The 23,996-nt window shown below is 41.3% G+C and overlaps 1 protein-coding gene across 5 annotated transcripts in view; it reads left to right on the top strand.

The window, feature by feature from the left end:
• Positions 1–23,996, top strand: part of ZC3H13 (zinc finger CCCH-type containing 13) — a 67,666-nt gene that overhangs the window by 29,696 nt on the left and 13,974 nt on the right. For 3 of the 5 annotated variants that reach the window (XM_061622416.1, XM_061622417.1, XM_061622418.1), the window contains 10 exons: positions 4,872–4,980; positions 6,414–6,553; positions 10,104–10,258; positions 11,801–12,001; positions 12,761–12,931; positions 16,557–16,894; positions 18,555–19,013; positions 20,636–20,818; positions 22,170–22,614; positions 23,061–23,164. In XM_061622416.1, coding sequence (XP_061478400.1) covers positions 4,872–4,980; positions 6,414–6,553; positions 10,104–10,258; positions 11,801–12,001; positions 12,761–12,931; positions 16,557–16,894; positions 18,555–19,013; positions 20,636–20,818; positions 22,170–22,614; positions 23,061–23,164 — 2,305 coding nt within the window. Of the gene's footprint in view, positions 1–1,771; positions 1,865–4,871; positions 4,981–6,413; positions 6,554–10,103; positions 10,259–11,800; positions 12,002–12,760; positions 12,932–16,556; positions 16,895–18,554; positions 19,014–20,635; positions 20,819–22,169; positions 22,615–23,060; positions 23,165–23,996 lie in introns of all 5 variants that reach the window. The other 2 variants (XM_061622419.1, XM_061622420.1) reach the window with 2 other exon arrangements.

Consider the following 23,996-nt stretch of genomic DNA (forward strand, 5'->3'; position numbering starts at 1 on the left):
CATGGATACCACAGGATTTTTCTTGACCCTCTTCTCCACTGCACAACCGGTCCTCTTTTTTTGAGGGATTGACCTCCACTCACACAAGATGCCTCTGCCCGGTTTCTGCCAGTTTTCATACACGCTCACACACCACATCAATACTTTTCCAAGCAGTCTCTCAAACCTCAGGAGAGATTTTTCAGGGGGCTATAGTGGAGGAAGGGCTGAGAAAACCTCACTGCACAAGCAGATTTCCATTTGCACAACAGTGGATCCAGCCCCATATAAATAATAATTACATTTTTTACAGTTTGGTCTGCAACTGATTAAAGATAATATTTTACTACCTGGCTTTTAACTATGTCATTTATATTTAAGTAACTATATTTACAGCAAGACCTTTCTGAGGATCCTAAAGGATTTTTTTTTAAATGTGGCAATTTTATTTGATAAACAAAAACTAGAGGGTGACCAGATGCAAAAGAGGACAGGGTTCCTTCACCTTTAAATCTTGTGTAGAAAGGGAAAATGCCCACAGGTGTGCTTGTATCATACATTATTGGTAAGAAAAATCCTGATAAGACTTTCACTTCTGTCCAATTTTAAAACTTGGTGTGTTTAATATGACATTAACACCATAGTCAAAATTGCTTCAGCATATAAACAAGTCCAACCCATTAGTGTTTCTTTCAGTGGAACACTGTCTTCAATTTTCTGTGCTATTTACCACTAGAAGGAAATCATTGTAGGTTAATTACAAAAGGTCACTCTGTGCTAAATATAAACTAGAACAAAATCCATATTTAATTTTTTCTTTCATGATAGTAGAAGTGGGAATTGATATCTATGCAGTCTCTACAGCAGCCTTTCCCAAATAGTGGGCCACCAGATGTTGCTGGACCACAACTCCCATCAGCCTCAGCCAGCATTGCCGATGGTCAGGAAAGATGGGAATTGTGGTCCAACAACATCTGGAGGCACACTGGTTAGACAAGGCTGCTCTACAGGCACAATCTATTTAAGAGTTCTGGAGACTGGAATCTTTACGTCTTGTGATGCTTATTTACAGGTTGGTAGGGTTAAATCCCTAGTTAGTATATGCACTACTTACGATGGAGCTTGTAAACCTTCTGTTCCTTATCAGATTCTCTAAGGGACTAGCCTTTTAATGGCTTCTTAAGCTGTCTTCTTAGACCATGGATTAATTTTAAATGAAGGAAGTTCTTTGAAGTGTTAATTTCATTCCCCCAAATAATGGGTTGTATACAACTAAGTTGTCCTGTTAGTTCAAGGACTTCCGCCTACGCAGTAGGACTTTTTCTCCCTCCCCTCTCTCCATAGCCCCCCCCCCAATCTGCTCTGGAGTGTTGGGAGAACTCTCAGAACAGATTGGGGGGGGGAATGAGAGAGGAAGTTCTGTTGTTCAGGCAGAAATCCTTGTTCATCAGATGCAACCTTAAGGCTTCCATTGATCCAAACGTAAATGTCTTTCAGTGTCCTAAAATACAGTGAAGCAAGGGGAATCTATGTAAAATGCTCTATGCTTTCCTCAAGTGCTTATGAATGTCTAAAAGGCTCAAGAACGTCAGATTTCTAAGTCTAGTGAGGGACTCAGGACATTACAAACTACAAGTCTCTTTTTAGCACGTCCCCCAACTGCCCATTAGGTTTATCAGACAAAGTCATAATAATTCATATAAATCAAGACACCAACACTTAAAACAATAAGCAGCTTTTGAAAAAACAAATGGATGAAATAAGTAACAACACTCGATTGGATTATTTATAGATATTCTAAATTGAAGCAGTGTGGGGAAATCTTGCATTTTGGATGAAATAACTGGCCATTTCAGAAGGAAAACTTCATTTTCAGGTTCTGTGTGTGAGTGGTTTGTTTATATCGTTACTTGTATATATTGAAATGATTGGATCTGACTAACTCATGGGGGTATTGACATCATCAGAGCTCATATATAAACCCTTCTTAGAGCTCAAATATAAACTAAGACACCCTGATCACTAACTAGGCTGAAAATAGGACATACTAACATCTAACAGTCAAAGCATGATATGAAATTTACCCCATACTATTTGAAACATTCTAGCATAGTATTCTAGTAAGTAAAAGTACGTGTGAGATGTCATATTGGGACATGGAAATTCTGATATCATAGAGCAATTATTCACAAAATGAACTAGTTAAAGGCTCTTAAGTCTATCCACTTTGTCAGCAGCCTCTTGCTACTAAGGACTATTTTTTGTCCAGATAATGTCTCTCTCTCCCTCTCTCTCTCTCCCTCCCTCCCTCCCCCTCCCTCCCCTCCCCCTCCCTCCCCTCCCCCTCTCCCCCCTCCCCCTCTCCCCTCTCCCCTCTCCCCTCCCCCTCTCCCCCCTCCCCCTCTCCCCTCTCCCCTCTCCCCCCTCCCCTCTCCCCCCTCCCTCTCTCCCCCCTCCCTCCCCCCTCCTCTCCCCTCCCTCCCTCCCCCCTCCTCTCCCCTCCCTCCCCCCTCCCTCCCCCCTCTCCCCTCCTCCCTCTCCCCTCTCCCCCTCCCTCTCCCCCCCTCCCCCTCTCCCCCTCCCTCTCCCCCTCTCCCCCCCTCCCTCTCCCCCTCCCTCTCCCCCTCTCCCCCCCTCCCTCTCCCCCTCCCTCTCCCCCTCTCCGCCTCTGCCCCCATATAGCTCTTCCTCTCCTGTGTGGACTTTCTCACTGAAACTGACCTGGTTCACTCTATATTGTTTACCAGCATTTTGTTGTTGAATCATTATTCCTGGGCAGTTTCAATGTTTGTGAACATGGCAATACTGATCAGCCAACAGGATTGAGGCAATTTATTTATGCAATCAAAGGTTATTTCAGAGGAAGTCATATTGGTGTGTTTAGACACTATTTTGTGCCCCTAAAGCCAATGTTTTTTTAGGATTAGAGCTGTGACTTTATTATATATTTGCACCTGTCTTATAAGGCACCTACTTAAAACTTTCATCCAGGCTTTCCCTGCGGGGTGATCCAGCTATACTGATGTATTAATTTGACCTACTCATTTGTGATGTACTTTGTATTTGTTTTATGGATGTAAATTTGTTGCTGAGTCTATACTGTTCATCACCATGGTTTTTAAAATGTTGGAAGTATAAGCATCTTCGCAAATTAAATGCATAACTAATAAAATACAGGTTTCAGAAATAAATCTAATTTACCTGGTGAGTGTGCAAAACTAAGATGGAGCCTCCAGTTGTTACAGATGTGGAGGGGAGTAAATCAGTATACAGCTCTCCTCTTAACTTCCTTGGGCCCTTTCTTGCACTGCTTCTGTCTGCCCAGGAGGCCTTAGTGGTGGAGTAATAAGTTTTCTTTGTCTCCAGTCCTCTCATTGCAAGGCTATCGTGGTGGTTCAGGCTACCCCTGCTATCTACCTATCCAGTTGCTACTCTTCTCTGTGCTTTTCCTCTTTAAAAGGATTTATACAATGAAGCTCACAGGTATTTTGGGTAATTAGTGGCAATCCAGTCTTAAGGCTGTATTCTGGCTATCCCTTTCAGCAGCTCTGATCTAAGGCCTGTGTTTCTGTTTATTACTCAAGCCCCACTGGAAATCAAGCCCTGACCTTTTCATACATTTGGTTCAGTAATTTGCATCTTTCTGACTAGTGGCCTTTTCATATAGTATACTCTGGCTTGAGGGCCAACTACTGAAATCCCACCATAGGAGGTAGTACCTAAAATGATAATATACAGATACAAGCTGGACTAGGTGTCTTTGCAGACTTTATTGGTCATACTCCTTATGTTTGTTTCCCCTGAAAATAGATATCTGCTATGCTTTCTAGGAGTTATTAACTGAAGCTGAGAAACGTGGGTGGGGGGTGGCAATAATTGGGGGTTCAGAGTAATGGAAGAATTGGGGGGCTGTAAATAGCTTTCTCTTAGTAGCTTCTGCTTTTAAATATTTGAAATACGTTTAAATATTAGCTGCTTTTAAATATTAGGCCCAGTTCAAGCATAGCTAAACCATTTCCAGCTTTGAACTGCACTTTTCCATTTTGTTTAACTATAGAAATAGTGGTTTGTTCAAACCATATTTCAATCAAAGCATAGTTTAATATCCTGATTTGTGAATAAACCTATGTTTGAACAAACCACAGTTCCAGTTAGGGTTTCCAGGTTCAGGGCCTGAGACTGATCCTGTATCTTTAGGAGAAGAGAAAGTCAGCCAAGTGCAGGTGTTCTTGCAACTCTGTAATGGGAAAAACCACAAGGTGCAATTCTCCCTTCTCCCTGCACAATTTTTAAAGATACAAAAGACCTCTTGGTTGCCAAGCCCGGGCTCCAAGATGTTTTCTGTGTCTTTAAAAGTTGTGCAGGGGGGAGAATTCCACCTTGTGGTTTTTCTCATTACAGTGTTGCAAGAACACCTGCACTTGGCTGACTTTTTCTTCTCCTAAAGATATAGGATCAGTCTCAGGCCCTGAACCTGGCAACCCTAGTTCCAGTATTTGGGCACAGGGGAAGCTAGTTGTTCAAACCATGATCAGTGGCTTTAAGTTTCATTTCCTAATACATGAAGGAGGGCGAAGCAGAGGGAGAGTGTGCCACCTCAAGGCTCATGCCTGCTTCCTTAATTCTAAGCATATATGAACTAGGCCTTCCTTTTCCTCGAGTAATCATTTTAGGTTTTACTTGACACACAATGCATAGTAAAAGGAAGAGTATATTTTATTAGTTTGATTTTTCATCCCCTTTTGAATATCTGGAACTGAACTAGGGGAAAACCCACCCTGTTTGAATATTTCTACTAGACCAACTAGGAAAAAACTGCTAAATGTGCCTACTTCCAACTACTGTTTTTAAAAGCAACTAACTTATTTGGCCTACTTTGTTTTTCTCTGTAGAAAGAGTCCTCAAGGGGAAGACACAGGGGGAAAGAAGATATTAAAATTACCAAGGAGAGGACTCCAGAAAGTGAAGAAGAAAATCCTGATTGGGATACAAATAGAGACGGTAAGTTGAATATGTTACTAGATTCAAAATGGGGAAAAAATGAATGGAGAGAACTGCAAAGGTGTGTTGCGTTTTAATAAGTAGACTAAACAGGATGGGATTCATGGTGTCCAAGTGTATTACATTGTCACGTTTCAAAATACCTCTTGAAAATGTTAAGACTGTATGTGCTGTACTGTTACCTTATTTGGAGAACTGGTCATTGCTTATTGGGTGATTGACTGCATGTGTGCATACTAGTCTGCAAAAATCTGGTGTTCGTTAGAGCCGTGTTCTGACGAATTATACTGTAAATTAAAGGAATGATCAGTGAAATACCATTCAAACATATGCTTCTCTTCTGTTGGTACAAATGTATAAACTCAGAAATACCCCAAGTCTGCTGCTTTGAGTCTGCGAAATAGAGCTATATTTAACAATGTAATTAATGTCCTTTGAAATCCACAGCAGCATATATGGATCTACTGAGTCAGTTGGTCAATTTAGACAATCTAAATACACTTTTCCTCTTTTTATGTCTTCCACTCCCCCCCCCCCCAATCCCATAGGGTTGGTTCTTCCTATGGGGTTTTAAGTGTGCATTTACATCAGAGCCAGTGTCAGGTAGCGGCAAGTGTTGGACTAAGGCAGGATTGTTGGGAGGATAAAAGTGGGGAGAAGAACAATTTAAGCTGCTCAGACCTCCTTGGGGAAACGATGATATAAAAATGAAATAAATAAGTTAAAAGAATTACATTTTGGGTAACGTAGTTTGGGCCACTGCCATCACTTAGTAATTTCAGTTCTGAAAATCAGAGTTTCTTCCTGGTTTTTAGTAATGTTACATTAATTATCCTGGACCCTGTTGGAAGTGGGGCAAGTGCAACTGCTGTTTGGGTTCTTTTGTTTGTATTCCAGAAGTAAGATAGAGTTAGGGTCCTCCATCTGGCTAGGCTTGCCTACTTTTACACGTGCTCTTCTTTACCTAACTTCCTTTCATTGTAAAGGGATATTCTCAGGGAAGCTGACCTGCCCCTCCTTCCTTTGTCTCTTCTTCGACTGTCTGGGGAGAGAGGAGACAACTCTGTCTTGGTTCTCTCTCCTGAACCATGAAGGCAATACTCAAGTCTGGGCATTGCACCTCCAACTTAGTTAGAACTAGGTATGCCTTTCCTATCTACTATGTATTTCTATAAATAAAGTAGCTTTTTCTTATTTTACTAAGTCTTAAGTCTCAGTGATTTAAATGCAGGGTAAAAGTCTGCTTCTTAGGTAAATACACACAGTGGGACATGCAGCTCAGACCACTGAGTTATTCTCCATATGCATAAGAGACCCTAATATCCTTATCCATTAAATCATAGTCATCCTATAGTGAAAGTGTGCTAATACAAAGAATGTCAATGACAACATTTCACTGACTGACTGCCTTTTTGTTGTTTGAATAAATTAAGATTCTGATAACGGAGACGTTAATTATGATTATGACCATGAGCTGTCTTTGGAAATGAAGCGCCAGAAGATCCAGAGAGAGTTAATGAAGCTTGAAGAAGAAAACATGGAGAAAAGGGAAGAAATAGTAATCAAAAAGGAGGTTTGTATCTTGAAAAAAAACAGCACGTAGCCAATTAAATGTTAAGAACTGAGGATGTTAGTAATTAGTAATGCATCTGCTGCCTGTAGAGGCATACACTGTCTGCTACCTGTGCTTGAGCTTCCTTTCCCCCCCCACAAGCAAATGTGGAGCCAGAATAATTAGTCTTTATTCTTTTTTGACAGTTCATAATTTAGATTGAGACATGTTCTCTACATGTAGTTTGGATTTCAGCATTTGAAATATTAAGGCCAGGACCTGTCGATTTGGCCTGCTTAGTACTGTTCATGATTAATCTTAGTGAATGGCCTATAGCAAGCAAAACAATTTTAAGGAAAAAACAGAATTTGATCTATAAAAAACCCCTCACTTTCAGGCTGACCTTTACAGATGTTGGGTGCGATCCAACAGAGCCCAATATGAACAGATGGCATTTTCATTCATACTGGGGAAAGGGTGTCACTGATTTCTGCTGATTTCCCTCCTCTTTTTACCCCTCCCAGTAGCAGCCTCCTGTGCCATTCTGGGTTGGCTTTTTGGGAGATAAAAGAAAGGAGGCAACAGAAAAGCTCTTTTTAGTGGTTTGACCTGTGCTCTTAGAAGTTTAGGTTAAAGCCATTAGTCAGATCCAAGTGGACAATAAATCTTCAATTAATTATTTTTCTCAGACTTGATGCCTCTCTCATTTTGAGCTGGACTCACCAAGCAGTTACAGTTTTTCTTTTGGAGATGGTAGAGCATCAGCTATTGGTGCAGTAGGTTCCTGGTTCAGTCCCTGGCATCTCCAGGTAGGGTTGGGAGAGAGCCCTGTCAAGCCACCGCCAGTTAATGTAAGCAATATTAGCAAGATGGACCAGTGGTCTGACTCAGTACAGGCATACCCTGCTTTAACGTTCGCAATGGGACCAGAGAGTATACTTTAAGTGAAAATCTACTTTAAGTGAAGCTGTTGTCTTCACTTGTACTGCACGCAATCACCACTAGATGGCAGCGGCGTCATGCCAATAAAGTGTACGTTATTGCAAAGCGCATGAACGTTAAGCAGGGTATGGGGACGTATGGAGCATGTACGTTATAGCAAGGCAACGTTATGTTAAGCGGGGTAGCTTCCTATGTTCCTTCCTCCATTCTGCCTTTAAATCTGACCTCCCAGATTTGTTTTTGTTGAGGTCCATTTTGAAAGCTCATTAAAACAGGCTACTGTCTAATGTAATCTCTGCTTCTTTCAAAGTTGAGATAAGCAGTTCTGCATCCAAACTGTTGGATGGCTTTTGCCAGCAAGGGAAGGAGATGATTCCTGGATTAGCATTTACAGACTGATCGGCATAAGTCTCCCCTCCTCCCTTCAGCTTTAAATAATGGCGACATGAGACATCTTAATTTTGTATCCTGCATTTACTCACTGAATGCAGATACTTTCTGAATTTCATTGTGGGCCAAGTAGTCAGGAGAGCAAGTAGAGAGATGACCTAGCATTTGCACTTCAGAAAGTTGGCAGTTTTATATATTAAAAAAAAAGCCAAATGCATTATAAATGAGAAAGTAATAATAGGTGCCTTTTGAATGATTACTGTGATCTCAACTTTCAGTGATACTTTGATGTATGTCTTCACGGCACACATATCAAGTTGTTGCATATTTAGGGGAAAAAACTCCAGGAGGGAGCAAAACAATGGCATGGAATGTTGAGAGGCTGAGAGGGAAAAACTGGGTGGAAGGGAGGATTAGAGTGGAGCTGCTGGAATAGAGAGACAGAAGACAGTTACACGTAGGGCTTTTTCTGTGTGTCTGTGTGTATAGAAAGAACCATCTCATTGCCTGGATATGTTGGTTCTCATTCACACTGAGAAGCTATTGTTAAATATTCCCAGGGATAGAAGAGAGAACTGCCCATAGACATCAGTGGAGAATGCAGTGAGGATTGGGCACAGGCGTGGCCACCCGTTCTTCCAGTGAAATTCAAAATAGAAAGCCAGGGGAGGTGCAAATGAAGAAAAGCAAAAGAAAAGTGGCTAACGATGGCTGAGATGCTCAGTGGTCATGGAGTACTGTCTGACTAAATGGCGGGGGTACGGGGGGATGAATGGAATGAGGTGGCTGAAACCCCAAACACTTCACAGTGGAACACAGGTGAAATGGAATGCTGTCTGACAACACTGGGTGCCCTTTGTTTAGGCTGAGATGATACTTTTAGGAGTTGGGGGATGTTCTGGATAAGAGCTGGAGAACTTGTGTTGTTGGACCCCAACTATCATCCACGCCAGCCAGCTTGGCCAGTGGTCAGGGATGATAGGAGTTGTAACATCTGGAAGGGCACTGGTTGCCCAGCTCTGCTATAGTTCCAATACCAGTTTAGCTTTCCAAGTGCCTATTGCCAAACCCACACCACCCTTGAACAAGAGGGAGGTAGATAATAGTTAACTCCAAAGAAATACAAAAAAATATGCAGGGGAAAAAAGCCCTGAGGGGCAGAGGCAGCCCCTGAAACAGTTCCGTGGTAACCAGCGGCATGATGTTATTTAATTTATTTATTTAACAAAGTTTATATAGTACTTGATTGTAATAAAACCTCAAAGCAGTTTACAAAAAAACTGAATGAAACATTAAAATTATCAATAAAAGACAGTTAAATAGATATTGGAAAACTTTCAGAAACTAAGAGCAACAATAAACTAAAAGCTGATTAAACATATGTAACTTCTACATGTCTGAACAGGCTTGCCCAAACAAAAGCAGGCACTGGAAAAAGTACACTGTTAAACAGTACAGAAGAGGTATGTTGAGACTGGGTCGAGAAAAAACATGTCAGCCGGGTGGGATGAGGGAATAGAATCTAGCAGTGAATAGTGTGCAGGTACGTGTGAGGAAAAGAGACATATAAAAAGGTACAGTAAACCATCTTTAACTTGGATTCCTGCATTGAGCAGGGGATTGGACTCAGTGGCTTTATAGGCCCCTTCCAACTTTACTATTCTATGATTCTGTGATCTGTTTGTCTGAATTGGCCATTTCCTGGTTCACACTGAAATCATTTTAAAACAGCTGCCCGTTAACATCAATGGAGGAATCCAAGATTCTAATGTAGCTGGAATTGGCCAACTGTATGCCCATTCCACCCAGCAAAAACACCCAGAGGGGAAAAAACAACCTCCAAAACTGCCCAGTGAGAACTGAGCATGCTCAGAAGGCATAGAATGCTGACTGAGGCCATGTTTGGATGTAACACTGGCCATAAACTATAGGCAAATTAGCTTGTACATGAAGGTTTGTTCTTGGCTTCCCAGTTGTATGTTTTATTTTGAGAAACAAACCATGAGCGCTGGTTCAGGTGTAATGCTAAGCCAGGTGCTCCATGGTTTGTTTCCTTGCTCCAAGATTTAATGTGGACTGACTGTGGGAGAGGAAAGAAAGGGAAACTGGGGGTGGGGAAGTTGAATGGAGTGAAACCTGAACAGAAGCTCTTTACACTGTGACATTTTTATTGTGGGGCCCATGCTTATACTAATGTAAAGCGAATTGGAGTATAAAAATACTCTTTCACTTCTTTAAGATTTCTCCAGAGGCTGTTGGATCGAAATTATCCTCACCTTCACCCAGAAAATCTAGCAAGTCTCCAAAACTAAGGTCAAGCCCCAAATCTTCCTCAGCTAGTAAGAGGGAGAAGAAGACTCCTGCAGTGTCTTCACCCATCTTGGACCAACAGAGGTTAGTATATAGGCATGCTTGGTAAGCAAAAGTATGTGTTCATCCTTGTTTGGTTTTGCGTCCTAAAGTTTATTTAAGTAGATGGTCCTTCTTGTTAATCTTAGCCAGAGTTCCTTTAATTGGTGCATTTTATGTTCCTTATTTGAAAATTGTGAATATTCAAATAACTTCTGTAGAAATATCTTGGATAGTAATAAATTATTTGTGAATGATGCAGCTAGAACAGTATGACCTTCTGCTGTACACACAACTGTGGTGCATTTTCCTTATCCATGTTTAAGAATTCTTTCTGGGTACCTAAGCCACAGTTAAGATTGGCTGCAAACCAAGCTACGGAGCCATGCTTTGCAATAAGTTTGTAAACCGTGATTTTCATAGTCATGGTCTGCACCAAGCAAAACACACTTAAAGCATTTTCCTCATCTCTCTAACGTTTCTGTGCGCAAGGTCATGAACAGGTGGTCTTGTATGCACGTTGTAGGTCAAGATTTATCTTGGCAAGCTAAACCATGGTTTCGCTGTAGTTAAACAGGGATAAAGTAACAACCCATGTTTAATGCCAACTATTGTTTAAACATTAATGTGTTCACTAGGAATAAATGTGTAATTATTCATACAAATAAATACTTCATACAAATAAATCACAATTTCTCTTAGTTTGGAAGAAAAAAATTGTTTGAAATTATAAACAAAACATTAGATATGGGATAATGATGTAATTTAATTGGTTGATCTTTATGTATCTCAGTTTGCTTCATAATCGTCTTGGACAATTATGAAATGTAAATTGGTTAAACATGGTGTACTTCTTTAGAATAATGTTTACTTTGTAAGTTTATATTTCATTCTCTTATAATCTGAATGTGTACCTTCAGTAAAGCAAAACGCAGTTAATTTCTTCCCCATTTTTTGCTGCTTCTTCCTGCACCCTCCATTGCTTATTAGGACTCAGGCTATAGGGGAGTTCTTGGAGGTACTTCATCCTCTGATCACAGTTGGAGCAAGATCTAGCACCCCATTGCTGGGCTGTGATTCATGGTGGGAGCAGCATCCATATGAATCGGTTCAGGCAGAGCAGAGAAAAGGAGTGGCAGAAATTGAATAACACAGGCTGTGTTGAGCTTGTGTGAGCATTTTAGACAAGTGGGGGGGTAGTGCCATTAGTATGCTGCAATTACCGGCCTTTTTGCGGTGATGGGATCCTACGATTCCAGACCCCTATGCAGCCTGTGAAGTTGTAACAGCCTCTTAACCACCCTGGAAGAGCTTTTTGTATGCACAGATTAACCCAGATGCATTGGCCTCAATCACAGTGGCTATGACAAACTTCTGGTGAGAGTATCATGTATATATTTTTTAAAAAAACTTTAAGGAGCTGCCCTGAATTGAATAAATAAATAATAAATAAATAAACTTTTCCCTAGCCATTTATAGTGCTGCTCTAAAGGTCAGAAAGTACTAGAAGTTTTTTTAGGTAGTTTTGTGTGATTAAGTATAAAATGAGTAACCCTTCAAATACTTGTTTGCTTAATGTTTTTTTAGGAGTTCAAAAACCAGCCACAGTAAAAAGAAAGGTCCTCGTACACCTAGTCCTCCACCACCAATACAAGAAGAGACTGCGCAAGGAAAGAAACACAAGGAAAAACATAAAGCTAAAGAACGGTTAGAAGAGAAGCCAAGGGAGGTAAAAGAGAGAGGCCGTGACTTTGAAAGACATAATAAAGAGAAGAAAGAGAAGCAGAGGTGATTGCAATATGTCCAGTCTTTGTGTACAGGTGTTTGCTTAATTCTGCTGTGTCTGTACTGCATGGACTGCTAAACCCTTAACAGGTTATGTCCAGCTTGCTACCTATTCCCTTTTAAGGCTTTTGATTTGTAGTCTGTTTATGTTTTCATGAACACATAACACACTACAAGTCATGGAACTTATTTGTTGCATGTGTACTTTCATAATGTTCTGAAAGTGGACAAACAAGACCAGAATGTCTAGAAATGAAAGGCGATCTTACTGATGATCCTTGATAGCACAAACGGCATATCTTCCTGGTTCCCCTCTCTTTATTCACTGTCTTGTGGGAATTGAGCTTCACTTGGCTTGCTCAAACACAGTCCCAGCCAAGCATTGAGAGAGCAGCAAAACTTCTAGACTTGGGTCTGATCAAAGTGCCAAGACTTGGATGCCAGTGTACTGATGACCCTAAACATTGGATGACCCTCAGGAGGTTGGGCAAAGTGGAACCTGCAGGACCTCACAGGGATAATTTCAGGGAGATTACAAGCAGTTACCTGTTGCCGCTCCTCTCCCCTTCCCCCCCCCCGCTCCCGGATAGCAGTTCCTGCCAGATCTAGCAGCTATCACCAGTTCATTATCTGAGGACTGCAGAAAGCTGTGAGTGGGTACGAGATTGTCTCAAGGCAAAGGCATGTTGACTGAAACTACAAGCAGTGTCCACATCATTATTGATGATATTGTCTACCTATTGCTGTTTGTATATTTCTCAGAGATCCCTCAGAAGGTTCTCATAGACAGAGACGTTCGCCTAGTCCAGAAGAACATTCTGGTAGTAATTCTTCTCCTTCAAGAGAATATTCTCCTAGCACAAGGAGAAGGCAAACATCTTGGGCTCCATCTAAATCCAGCAGCCATAAACATTCCTTTTCACCATCTTGCAGGTAGAATAATTATGTATGTAGATACATTTGTTTGTTTTTAAAAACCACTAATTATTTGAAACGTGTTACACATGTAGGCCAAGATACTCTGATTAATGAAAATGGGCCAATTTTCATCTAATAAAACCTGGAACATGTTTGCCTCATAATAGCCAAGCCATGCACAGGATGAACTTTCCATTGCCATTCCACATTCTTGATTCAGCTTGGACTTGGGGAATTGTGGGTTGGGGGAATTGCTGTGGCAACAATATATCTCTACTTGAAGAATGGTAGCTTTTGCATTATATGTCAATGCATAACGATGCTTAGGATTGCCTCATGGATACCAAAATAGGTAGTTACACACCATTTAAAAACCAAAAAATGTTCAATCTTCATTAATAAGTAGTATGGAAATGTGTAGAAACGTATTTTCCTTAATATGTGGGGCACTAAATGTACCACAAATAGGTTGTTAAATTTCTTGGTAACTAAACAGCTGACATTTGGCACACATCTAGTCCAAGACATCCCAATTTGCAGGAAAGGCTGAATCTATATACTGTAGGTTGGGCTAAAGGGGGGGGGAGTATAGGAAGTGCCCTCATAAGTAGCTAAGCTACTTTCCACATTACCTAGAATGCTGGTTTGACATGTTTTAGCTGGAATGTTGGTTGACTTTTTCTCAGATCTGCTGCTGAAAGTAAGCATGTTCTGGCCCTGAAAACTGCCCAGACGGGAATACCATATAGGAACCCTACATAATTTGTCCTGAGCTCTTGTGAGGAAGAGCCATGGAATTAGTGTAAAAATAATAGCCTAAGACTAGTTTGACAATTCTAAAAAAAGGTAAAAAAGGGGGACATAATATGTCCCATTTGTTGGGGACATGTAATGTACTAAATAATTACATTATCTAGGTCGAAGGCTGAAATGTAATTCTCATGTCGCCCCATTGCTAGAAAGAAGTAAAAATATTGTATTTTCAGATTAACTATCAAAATTGTGGACATCCAGTTTTACATCTGGATACTTGGCACTACTCTAGCACCAGGATGGAAAACGTGAAACCCTCTGGATCTAGCAGAAATTAGTTGTACATGAGGAGGGGCATGTTAGACTATGGAGGGTTTTGTTACTCCTTTGACACACATGAATTGGCTTTGGATGGATATTTATTATTAGTCACTTACTACAAAAATGTCTCAAAGCCACTTACAATTTTAAAAGCATACATGATTCAAAATTTAAAAAACATCAAAAAGTAAAAACATGAATTGAGTAGCAATCAGGAACAGATATCTGTGCTTGCTGAATGCCAAGCTATCTGAATGCATCAGAAGTCATTTTAGCAAAAAGTTAGCAGCTTAAAGGGATCAGCCCTAAGTCATTCCATTGTTCATCATGTCAGTCAGGATCAGAGTAGAATATAACATCTGACGATGCTTGTATTGATGTTATTTACTGCTTAAAAAGACTGTCAGAAACTTTTTCATTCTGCAATATCATTTTGGTCATAGTGTAAACTAATTGCAAATCTGATGGGCAGTATTGTTATGAAAGTATTACACAGCTACGAAAGTAAACTAGCATAGATTTTTCACATTCTGCCATGTTAAATTGAAAATACCCCCCTTTGCATCCCGTAAGCTCATTTCAAAACAAAAATCTTACAGAATTTATAGTCCTGAACACAGAACCACTTGCTTAACAGCTCTTAAGTTTTCATGGTGATACACAGAACACTGAGAGAGAATCTAGAGTTCAAAGTGTAAAATGAGGGAAAAAATCCAGACCCCTGTTGGACTGTTTTCTGTCAGTGGTCTCATAATTTGTTGAAATTAATTAAAAAGCAGCCATGTTCACAGAGTACCTGAAATCATGTTACTGACCTTGCCCTATACTCTGACCTTCATCTTCCACAGTTTAAAGGTTTTTTAAAAAAATGTCTGACTGATTTTTAATTAATTTAAGAAATTTAACATTGGAGTCTATGATAGCACATGAATGCTCAGTAAGAACCAACTGTTAGTGTTCTAAAAGCCAGACTAAAAACTGTTTTGCTTGGCTAATCAGGGGTCCGTACTCAACGCCAGACTTTTTTTTTTTTAAACAGTCATGGCTTCCCACAAATAATCCTGGGAAGTGTAGTTTGTGAAGGGTGCTGAGAGTTGTTAGGAGACCATTATTCTCACAGAGCTATAGTAGCTAGAGTGTTTTAATAGTCAGTCCTTCTTCTGTTGATTGTAGCTCTGTGAGGGGAATATGGTGTCTCCTAACAATTCTCAGCATCTTTCAAAAACTACACTTCCCAGGATTCTTTGTGGGAAGCCATGACTGTTTAAAGTGGAATAAATGTCTGGTGTGGATGTGGCCAGGGACAGCATAGGTTTAAATTTGGGTGGGAGACTGCACATGTCTACTGTAAAATAAAAAGGTAGAGGAAACACTGAAGAATAATAATACTCTTAACAATATTTTTTCCTTTTGAAAAGGAAAGGGGCTTCCTCTCCCTGCCCCTCCCCCAGGTCAGTTTTATCTATGCTAAGCATGATTGCATAGGAGTAAATCCCACTGAACTCAATAAGCATGCAAATGATCAAACCTACCCTCCCTTCCTTCCCCCTCCTATCTCCTCCCTCCTGCTCCTCCCCTCTCACTTCTGCTCCTGCCCCTCCCCTCTTCCTCCTTCCCCCTTCTCTTCTCCCCCCCTTCCCCCATGGTCAGTTTCACCTATCTTAAGCATAATTGCATGGGAGTAAATCCCATTGAATTTGATAAGCATGCAAATGATCAGACCTGCCTTTCCTGTCCTCCTCTTCCTCCCCAACTGCCCATTCCAGCCCTCCCTCCCCCTTCCTCTTCTCCTCTTCCCCATGGTCAGTTTCACCTGTCCTAAATTTATTGCACAGGAGTAAATCCCATTGAACTCAATAAGCATGCAAATGATCAAACCTGCCCTCCCCCTCCCGCCTGCTCCCATACCCCCTTCTCCCCTCTGCCCTTCCTCCTCTCCTTCCCCTGTCCTCCCTCCTTCACCCCTCCTTCTTCCTCCCATATGGTCATTTTCATTTATCCTAACCATGATTGCAGGGGAGTAAATCCCACTGAACTCGATAAGTATGGAGATGATCAGTCCATTCTCAGCAAACTTCTACAGGATCCCATTTCTTGCCTCCCAGATTAAAAAGCACTAATAGGCAAAAAAAAACCCCTCCTTTGCGGTTTAAGAATGTACTTATAGCCAACAGATACTTCTATCAAACTTTTAAAAGCAGGGAAATTGGGCAGCTATAGTGAATGCACCAGGGAGCAGGAGACCTGACCTCCTCTCTGAGATATTGGACTGCCCTACAAATTTGTCAAAATGCCAACACCATTTGGGTTGGTCTTTCACAGTCCAATCCACTTCCTGTGTAGCTTGGAAGAATTTGGTAACATGGGCCTCAGCATTTAGTGGGTGGTGGTAAGATCTTAAACCACAAGGGTTTTTTTGCCTATTAGTGAATGTATAAATACTCATTTGTGCATCAGGGGGAAATATTACATATATTTAGGCAAGATTTATTTTCAGCAGTTGAAAAGGTGTTATAAGGCTCAAACTGTACATACCACAAAAATTTATAGATTACTGTGTCTGCAGGTCTGCTTCACCACCAACTCAGCATCAGTCTCCTGTATCCTCAAGACATCACTCTTCTTCATCTCAGTCAGGATCGTCTATACAGAGGCGCTCTCTTTCACCACGTCATAAAAGAACTCCTTCTCCCTCATACAAAAGGACTGCTTCCCCACCTGTAGGCCGTTCCTCATCGCCTTATCCTCATCGTACTTCCCCTTCTCCTCAGCAAAAACAGACCCCTTCAAGACATCGTTCACCAGTTAGAGAGAGAAGCCGGCATGATCGTGAACGGGTTTCACAATCGCATGATCGTGAACGGGCTTCACAATCGCATGATCGACGCCATGAAAGGAGGGATGGTATGAATAAGCATAAGAAAAGGCAGACTTTATAGTCCATGTGCACTTTTTACAAATGGCTAAGTATTATTTCTCCAAAGAGTGGTTAAACTCAAATCTGGAATTGCTGGCTGTCGTTATTAACTAAAAAAATGCAGCATTACTAATAAGATTGTAGAATAGAAGGGCTTTCTGCGGAAGAATAGATATGCTGTTGCAAGGGACAGTTATTTCTAGAATTGTTCAAGGGTGTTAACAAACATGTGATCAGTAGACATTGTATACATTGATTTTCAAAATACTCCTGAGGAAACTCAGTGGGCATGGGATAAAAGGTAAGCTTTTATGGATTGGTAACTGGTTAAAGATAGGAGGCTGTTGGACCTAAATTATTCAGATTGCTGAACTCCTCAGCAGCCTGTGAAGAGCTTCAAAATAACTTTTCTGAAAGGGCACAAGAATGGCAGAAGAGATGCATGATAAGTATAAAATAATAAAATCTTAGTTTTGCTTAAATTGTCTATATTTGGGGTCTTCAGAACCGTAATGTAAAACTTGGTATGAACAGAAGGCTCATTGTGTTGCAGGATAAGAGAAATATCAGTGTAGGTGGAATACAGTGTTCTTATTTTTAAAAGTATATTACAAGATACTTTGCTACAATAGCTTCAAGTTGATTGCATTGGATACAGTCATGGTTGGCTGCGTCATGATATGTTTGCTTTGGGAAGTAGATGCCAGAGGTAAAACCATTTTCCTGTCTCCAGTCTGTGTCTGCAGCATTAAGCAAAATGTACTGTAGCCCCCTGAAAAGAGGGTGAGAGTTGGTGTGACTTTTCATTTCAGGAATGTATATGTCTTAAGGCCAATACTGCAAGTAGTAAAGAAGTATGTGTATCTTGAGAAAAAAAATCAAACCTTTAGATGGGTACCAACCCCCCTTTTAAAAAATTCCTTCCACTTGGCATTGTTTCTTGTAGTTCTGGTAGACTGCATTGTAATTTTTGAACTGTTGATTGTAATTGACTGTTTAACTTAGCAAATGTTCCATTCCTGGGCAAGGTCCTTGAATGAGTGGTGGCAGGCCAGCTCCAGACACTCTTGGATGATTATCTGGATCCATTTCAGTCAAGTTTCAGGCCTGGTTTTGGCACGGAAACAGCCTTGGTCGCCCTGTATGATGACCTCTGTCGGGAGAGAGACGGAGGAGTGTGACTCTGTTGATTCTCCTTGATCTCTCAGAGGCTTTCGATACCATCGACCATGGTATCCTTCTGGGGAGACTGGCTGAGTTGGGAGTGGGAGTACTCTATGCTCAACATCCAAGGCCCTCCTCTGGGTGCCTGCTCGGAGGAAAGCTGGGAGTCTGGCAACAAGGGAAAGGGCCTTCTCAGTGGTGACCCTCAAATTATGGAATGATCTCCCTGACGAGGTGTGCCTGATGCCAACACTGTTATCTTTTTGGCACAAGGTCAAGACTTTCCTCTTCTCCCAGGCATTTTAGCATGTGTACTTAAATTGCTTTTTTAAAAAATGTGTTTTTAAATTTGTATATTTGTTTTTAATGTTTTTAATTGTTGTAAACCGCCCAGAGAGCTTCGGCTATGGGGCACTATACAAATGCAATCAATCAATCAGTCAACAAACAAACAAACAACAAGTATGTTAAATTCCCTTTCAGAGACCAGAGGAAAAAGAGGGAGAGAGAGAGACACCCGAGAGGAACGTGACTATGACCAAGAGCAGAGTACTCCCAGGGACCACAGAGATGATCGAGAATCTCGGGATGGGCGGGATCGAAGGGAAACAAGAGATAACAGAGAACGTAGGGATTTAAGAGACTCTCGGGACACTCGGGACTCACGTGACTCAAGGGGTTGCAGCAGAGACAATAAAGAAGGTCGTGATCAGCGGGATCTGCGTTCTGCACGAGACTCGCATGATTACAGAGACAGAGAGTGTCGAGACACTCATAAAAAGGAAGAGCAATATTTGGAGGAAGCCCGTAGCTATGGAAGAAGCCATGCCAGAGAAGAGAGCTCTCGTTCTGAAACAAGGACAGACTCAAGAAGTGAAGCTAGAAATGAATCTAGAACTTCTGGAAGGAGTAGAGGGAGAGGACCTGAGATATCAGACAAAGGTATAATACTGAATTTGTCATTGCATGATTCAATAAGGTTAAGACCTGGCTATGCTCCCAGGCATTTTAAAGCGTTTAATGTTACAATTTTAAATCTCTTTGTTTTAGTTTATTTATTGTGATATTTTGTATTTCTGTACTTTTAATCTTTTGTACACCGCCCAGAGAGCTATTCGCTATGGGCGGTTTAAAAATGAAATTAATTAAATAAATAAATAATATCTAAAGCGCTGTTAAATCAGTATGGTAGAAATTTCATTAAAATAGAATCGTTTTCCTTAATTGAACCTCCTTTCCTTTCATCATTAAAACTCCATTGGCATTCTGCCCCACTTATCAAATACAGGCATCATCCTGTTTAATGTACCTACAATCTATGGGTATTCCAAAGAGTTATGAATAGTAAGGAGCAGATGGGTAGTGGGAAGATAGAAATCTACTTGATTCTTGTCTTGTTAATAATTATTGATTTTTATGTGTTGATAAATAAGCATTTGACTGTTTTTCTGCATCATGAATGTGTTGGTTTATTGCCTTTTTAACATACAGTAGGGCCCCGCTTCTTGGCGCCCTGCTTTTTGGCGTTCGGCTAATATGGCGCTGGAGGGTGGGCTGGAGCTCCCCGCACTCCAGCTGATTGCGCCAGAGGAGGGGAAGATCAGCTGTATTGTGCTACAGCTGATCTCCTCTTCTGGCGCGATCAGACTCTCGCTCACGCTGATCGCACCCAAGGAGGGGAAAATCTGATCTTCTCCTCCTCTGGTGCAATCAGCGGGTTAGGTTCCAAACCCCCGCGCTACAGCTGATCCGCTTTTCAGCGGTTTTCACTTTTCGGCGAGGGTCTGGAACCTAACCTGCCGTGTGAGTGGGGCCCTACTGTAATAATTTCAAAGCTATTACATATCTTGTCTGTTCACATCTTTGTAGTTAATCTGAGGCGTTTATAGATGGCTTGTGGCTCACTCACAGGGTCTAGTCTAAGCTGGACTAATGGTTCTGCAAACTCAGAGCATTTTGTTGCTTGCTGTCTGTGTGCAGTGTTCTGTACTTTAGACTTTGTGGTTAATCTGGGGAAGCTGATATGTAGAAGAAAGTGCATTTCAGCAAAGATTAGATAAGAGAACCTCTGGTCCTTTCCACCTCTGTTTCACATGATTGTCCCTTTTATGACAGATTTCTCACCCAGGAGGTGAGGTATCACATTTAAGGAATACAATTTTAATTCACCAAAGTGCAGATTTGGACAATAACAGTACTTTTTCGGACATCCAACGAGGTTGGCCTGCTTGCGCAGCAGACTTCCACTCGTGCAAATGGGACTACCCCTTCTTCTCCTTGGCCCCTCTGCAGGTTCTCACACTGCCCCCAGATTTGCTCCAGAGGGTTAGGACACCCTCTACAGCAGATTGGGAGGCTCACAGGGTGTTGGAGTGGGGAGGAGAAGAAGGGAAAGTCCTGTTGGGTCTGCTGGCACAGTATTGGACCTTGCCATATACAATATGTTTTTGTTGTTGTTGTTAAAACTAATCTTTTTAGGTTATACAGTTTTTAGTAAACCTATAATACTTAAACAGGATAGCATACCATTACTCCATGCTTCTCTGTACGTGTATTTTTAATAGGTAGTCGAGGAGCAAGGGGGTCTCAGGTTGATAGCCACAATGCTAGTAGTAGCTACCATGACAGCTGGGAATCACGGAGCAGTTATCCTGACAGGGATCGCTATGAAAATCGTGAACATGCAAGGGATTCTTCTTTTGAAAGAAGACATGGAGAAAGAGACAAGCGTGACAACAGAGAGAGAGGTAGGTCCTGTTTTGTCTTTTCCCAGTAGGTAGTGGAAGTAGAACAGTTGCCCAAGGACAATAATGTTGGGAAACAGTAACAGCTGCAAATTCCCCAAAGAAGGAAATAGACTGATTGTGGCCCTCCTTCTTCAGCAAACATGTTAATTAATATATTTGGCAACTTTTGGGCCAGCCTTATAATCTATCCTCCTGATAGTGTACTTCCTCATCAGTTTGGGTCTCCTCTTCAAGTTGACAGGATCCAAAACTTGGTAGATGGCATTTTAATCTATCATATTTTTCAAATGTCATACATGAGCTGTGAGTGTCTGTTGATGGAGATACTTGATTTCAGTAGACAACACTGATCTCATGAACCCTTGCTGCAGACTTCCAGTGTTAACTAATGGGGCTGACATCTTGTGCCAAACTATGTGAGATTCCTTTAATTGGGTTTTTTTTCTGGTAATCTGGACACCAACGAGCTCTCTCACTGAGAGTATTAGTAAGACTGTTTACTCATCTAGCTTAGTATTTTCTACTTTGACTAGAAGTGGCTCACAAGGGTCTCAGGCAAAGAATCTTTCCTGTCATCTGCTACTTGAAATCCTTTTAACTGAAGATAATGGGGATTGAACCTGGGACTTTTTGTATTCTACCATAGTCCCTCCCCCAGCCTTCAGTGGTTTCTGAGACCCTTGTAATAATGGTTACATAAAATTCACAATCTTCTTTACTCTGTAGGCTACCTGTCCCACAAGTGTTAGTTGCCACAGTTGATTCTGAGAAACCCACTGAAGTGGCTTGAAATTAAATGAGCATATGCCAGATGTGAGGAAGTAGATCTGGTCAGCAGGCCAAGACTGTACCTCCCCAACCCCACGGCCAACCTGTCAATCTGCTGCTGTCACAGTGATGTCAGGTGACGCATTATCCTTTGCACGTGTGGTTTGAAATCAAACCATATGGGCAAAGGCACAATGCTTTGCAAGTGCCAACAATCGGGTAATTGTTGGTGTTTGTAAAGTCCATGCTAGATATCGGTTAGATGTAATTGCAAGCACTGACAATCTTGGCAGGATTTGTAAAGGCATAGGGCTTTGCAAGCACAGCTGATCAGCAGTGCCTGCAAACCCCGCTTTCAGCAGGGAGCTGTATATTTACCAGCCCCACACCTGACATTGTATATGATGTCAGGTGCAGGGCAGGTAGGCATGGCTTCGCTGAAATGGCTTCACAGGTGAAATGGGTAGACCTAGCAGGCCTAATTAGGCCCATTGGCTGGTCTATGCAAAAAAGGACGATCAATTGGATGCTGAAATGTATCTTTTTATTGAAGTAGGGAAATGAAACCTATTTATCATTCCAGATCAAAGACCGAGCTCACCAGTACGACACCAGGGAAGAAATGATGATGTTGAGCGTGATGAAAGATTAGAAGAACGAAGGGTAGATAGAGGTGAAGACAGAAGAGATGAAAGACCCAGGGAGCGGGAAAGGGAGCGAGAAAGAGAGAGAGAGAGAGAAGCTGAACGTGATCGTGCCCGTGAACGAGAACGTGAGAGAGAAAGGGATAAAGAGAGAGAACGAGAACGGGACAGGGATCATGACCGGGAAAGAGAACGGGAACGTGAGCGAGAACGGGAGCGGGAACGGGAGCGGGAACGAGAGAGGGGGCGGGAAAGAGATAAGGAAAGAGAACGTCAGAGAGAATGGGATGACAAAGAGAGAGGAAGAGAAGAACGCAGAGACAAGAGAGAAGATATCCGGGAAGAAAGAACCACACGAGATAGCCGTGAAGAGAGGAAGTCAAAGTAAGTTTGTATTTTTAAAAAAGAAAATGAACTAATACTAATGGCTTGTTTGAAAGCCATAGATGTGTGCAGCATGAGGCAGTAAAAGGACTAAATGCCACTATTGTTAGGCCTGTAAAGCATTGATAAACCTGATACATTCTATATGTGTTTCCCAAACTGTTTTTATTTCTTTGTTGCTGGACTACAGTTCCCATAATTCCTGACCATTGGCCATGCTGGCTGGGGCTGATGGGAGTTGTAGTCCAGCAACAAAAAGTTTGGGAAACGCATATCATTAGTAAAGGCTATTTTGGAAAGTAAGACAGGTGTATATTTTATTCTTATAATGAAAAAGCTTTTACATTTTGATTTGATTTGTTACCATTCCGTTTCTATTTATAGTGAAAGACATGAGATTTCTTAGAACTAAAATGCATAATTGGCAATTTCTTTGTCCAATATAGAAAACGCCATAGAAATGACAGTAGCCCCAGCCCTCGTAAGTCACCTAAGCGTCGCCGTGAACATTCCCCTGATAGCGATGCCTACAACAGTGGAGATGATCAAAGTGAGTAAACGCATGCGGTCTCTGTGCTAGATACCAGTTAGATGTAATTACTGCCCTTCTGCCAGCTGAGAGAAATGGATGCTTTTTTAAAAAAATCAGTTTTTTTGTGCAAGGCTATTATTAGTGAAGCATTTGTTTTGCATTCTACATTTCACGTCCATCCAGTGTCTGATACTGTGCCCCCACTCACCCATGCCAGGTGATGCCATTTTAGAGGCACTTTACTGTGGTCATAAAGATGTGAAAATGTCAAAGCAAAGAATTCATAGGTTGGCTATAAACATGACAGGAACTTGAAAAAAAAGAATGAAAGCTAATTACAACTGGCTACTAACCTATCAGTCCATAAGTCCTCCTTAACCGTCAGCTGTGAGACTACAGAACTCTGGAAGTTAGAACTTGCTCAAATTTAACATTTTTATTTTACTTGTATAAACAGCTACAAACTATGAAGCTGCCAAATTTTCCTAACATTGAAAGCCAAACTGCCTTACTGTTGTATTTGGAATTGGCATCTGTTTGTTGCCTCTAATGAACTTACGAAATAGAAAAGCGTCAGCAGAAATGCACTAGAAAAAGTTGGAACGTTTTCCACCACGTATCACTGATGTAGAATGTGTGGTGTGACCAAAGGTATCCTAGAGTAGCCGTCTTTATTTTCGGGATATGTTGAAATCATCAGCCAGTATTGTAAATGCTTAGAAGACCTGGATGGGATCCAGAGGATTGCACCTCATTTATGTGCATATTCAGATTTTTCTGGAGAAATTTGTTCACATTGTTTACCTGCCTCCCCTCTGCTCTGGAATTCTAACAGCCCTAATTTTAAAAT

Source organism: Rhineura floridana, chromosome 4 (genome assembly GCF_030035675.1).
Source record: "Rhineura floridana isolate rRhiFlo1 chromosome 4, rRhiFlo1.hap2, whole genome shotgun sequence".
NCBI classification, from domain to species: domain Eukaryota; kingdom Metazoa; phylum Chordata; class Lepidosauria; order Squamata; family Rhineuridae; genus Rhineura; species Rhineura floridana.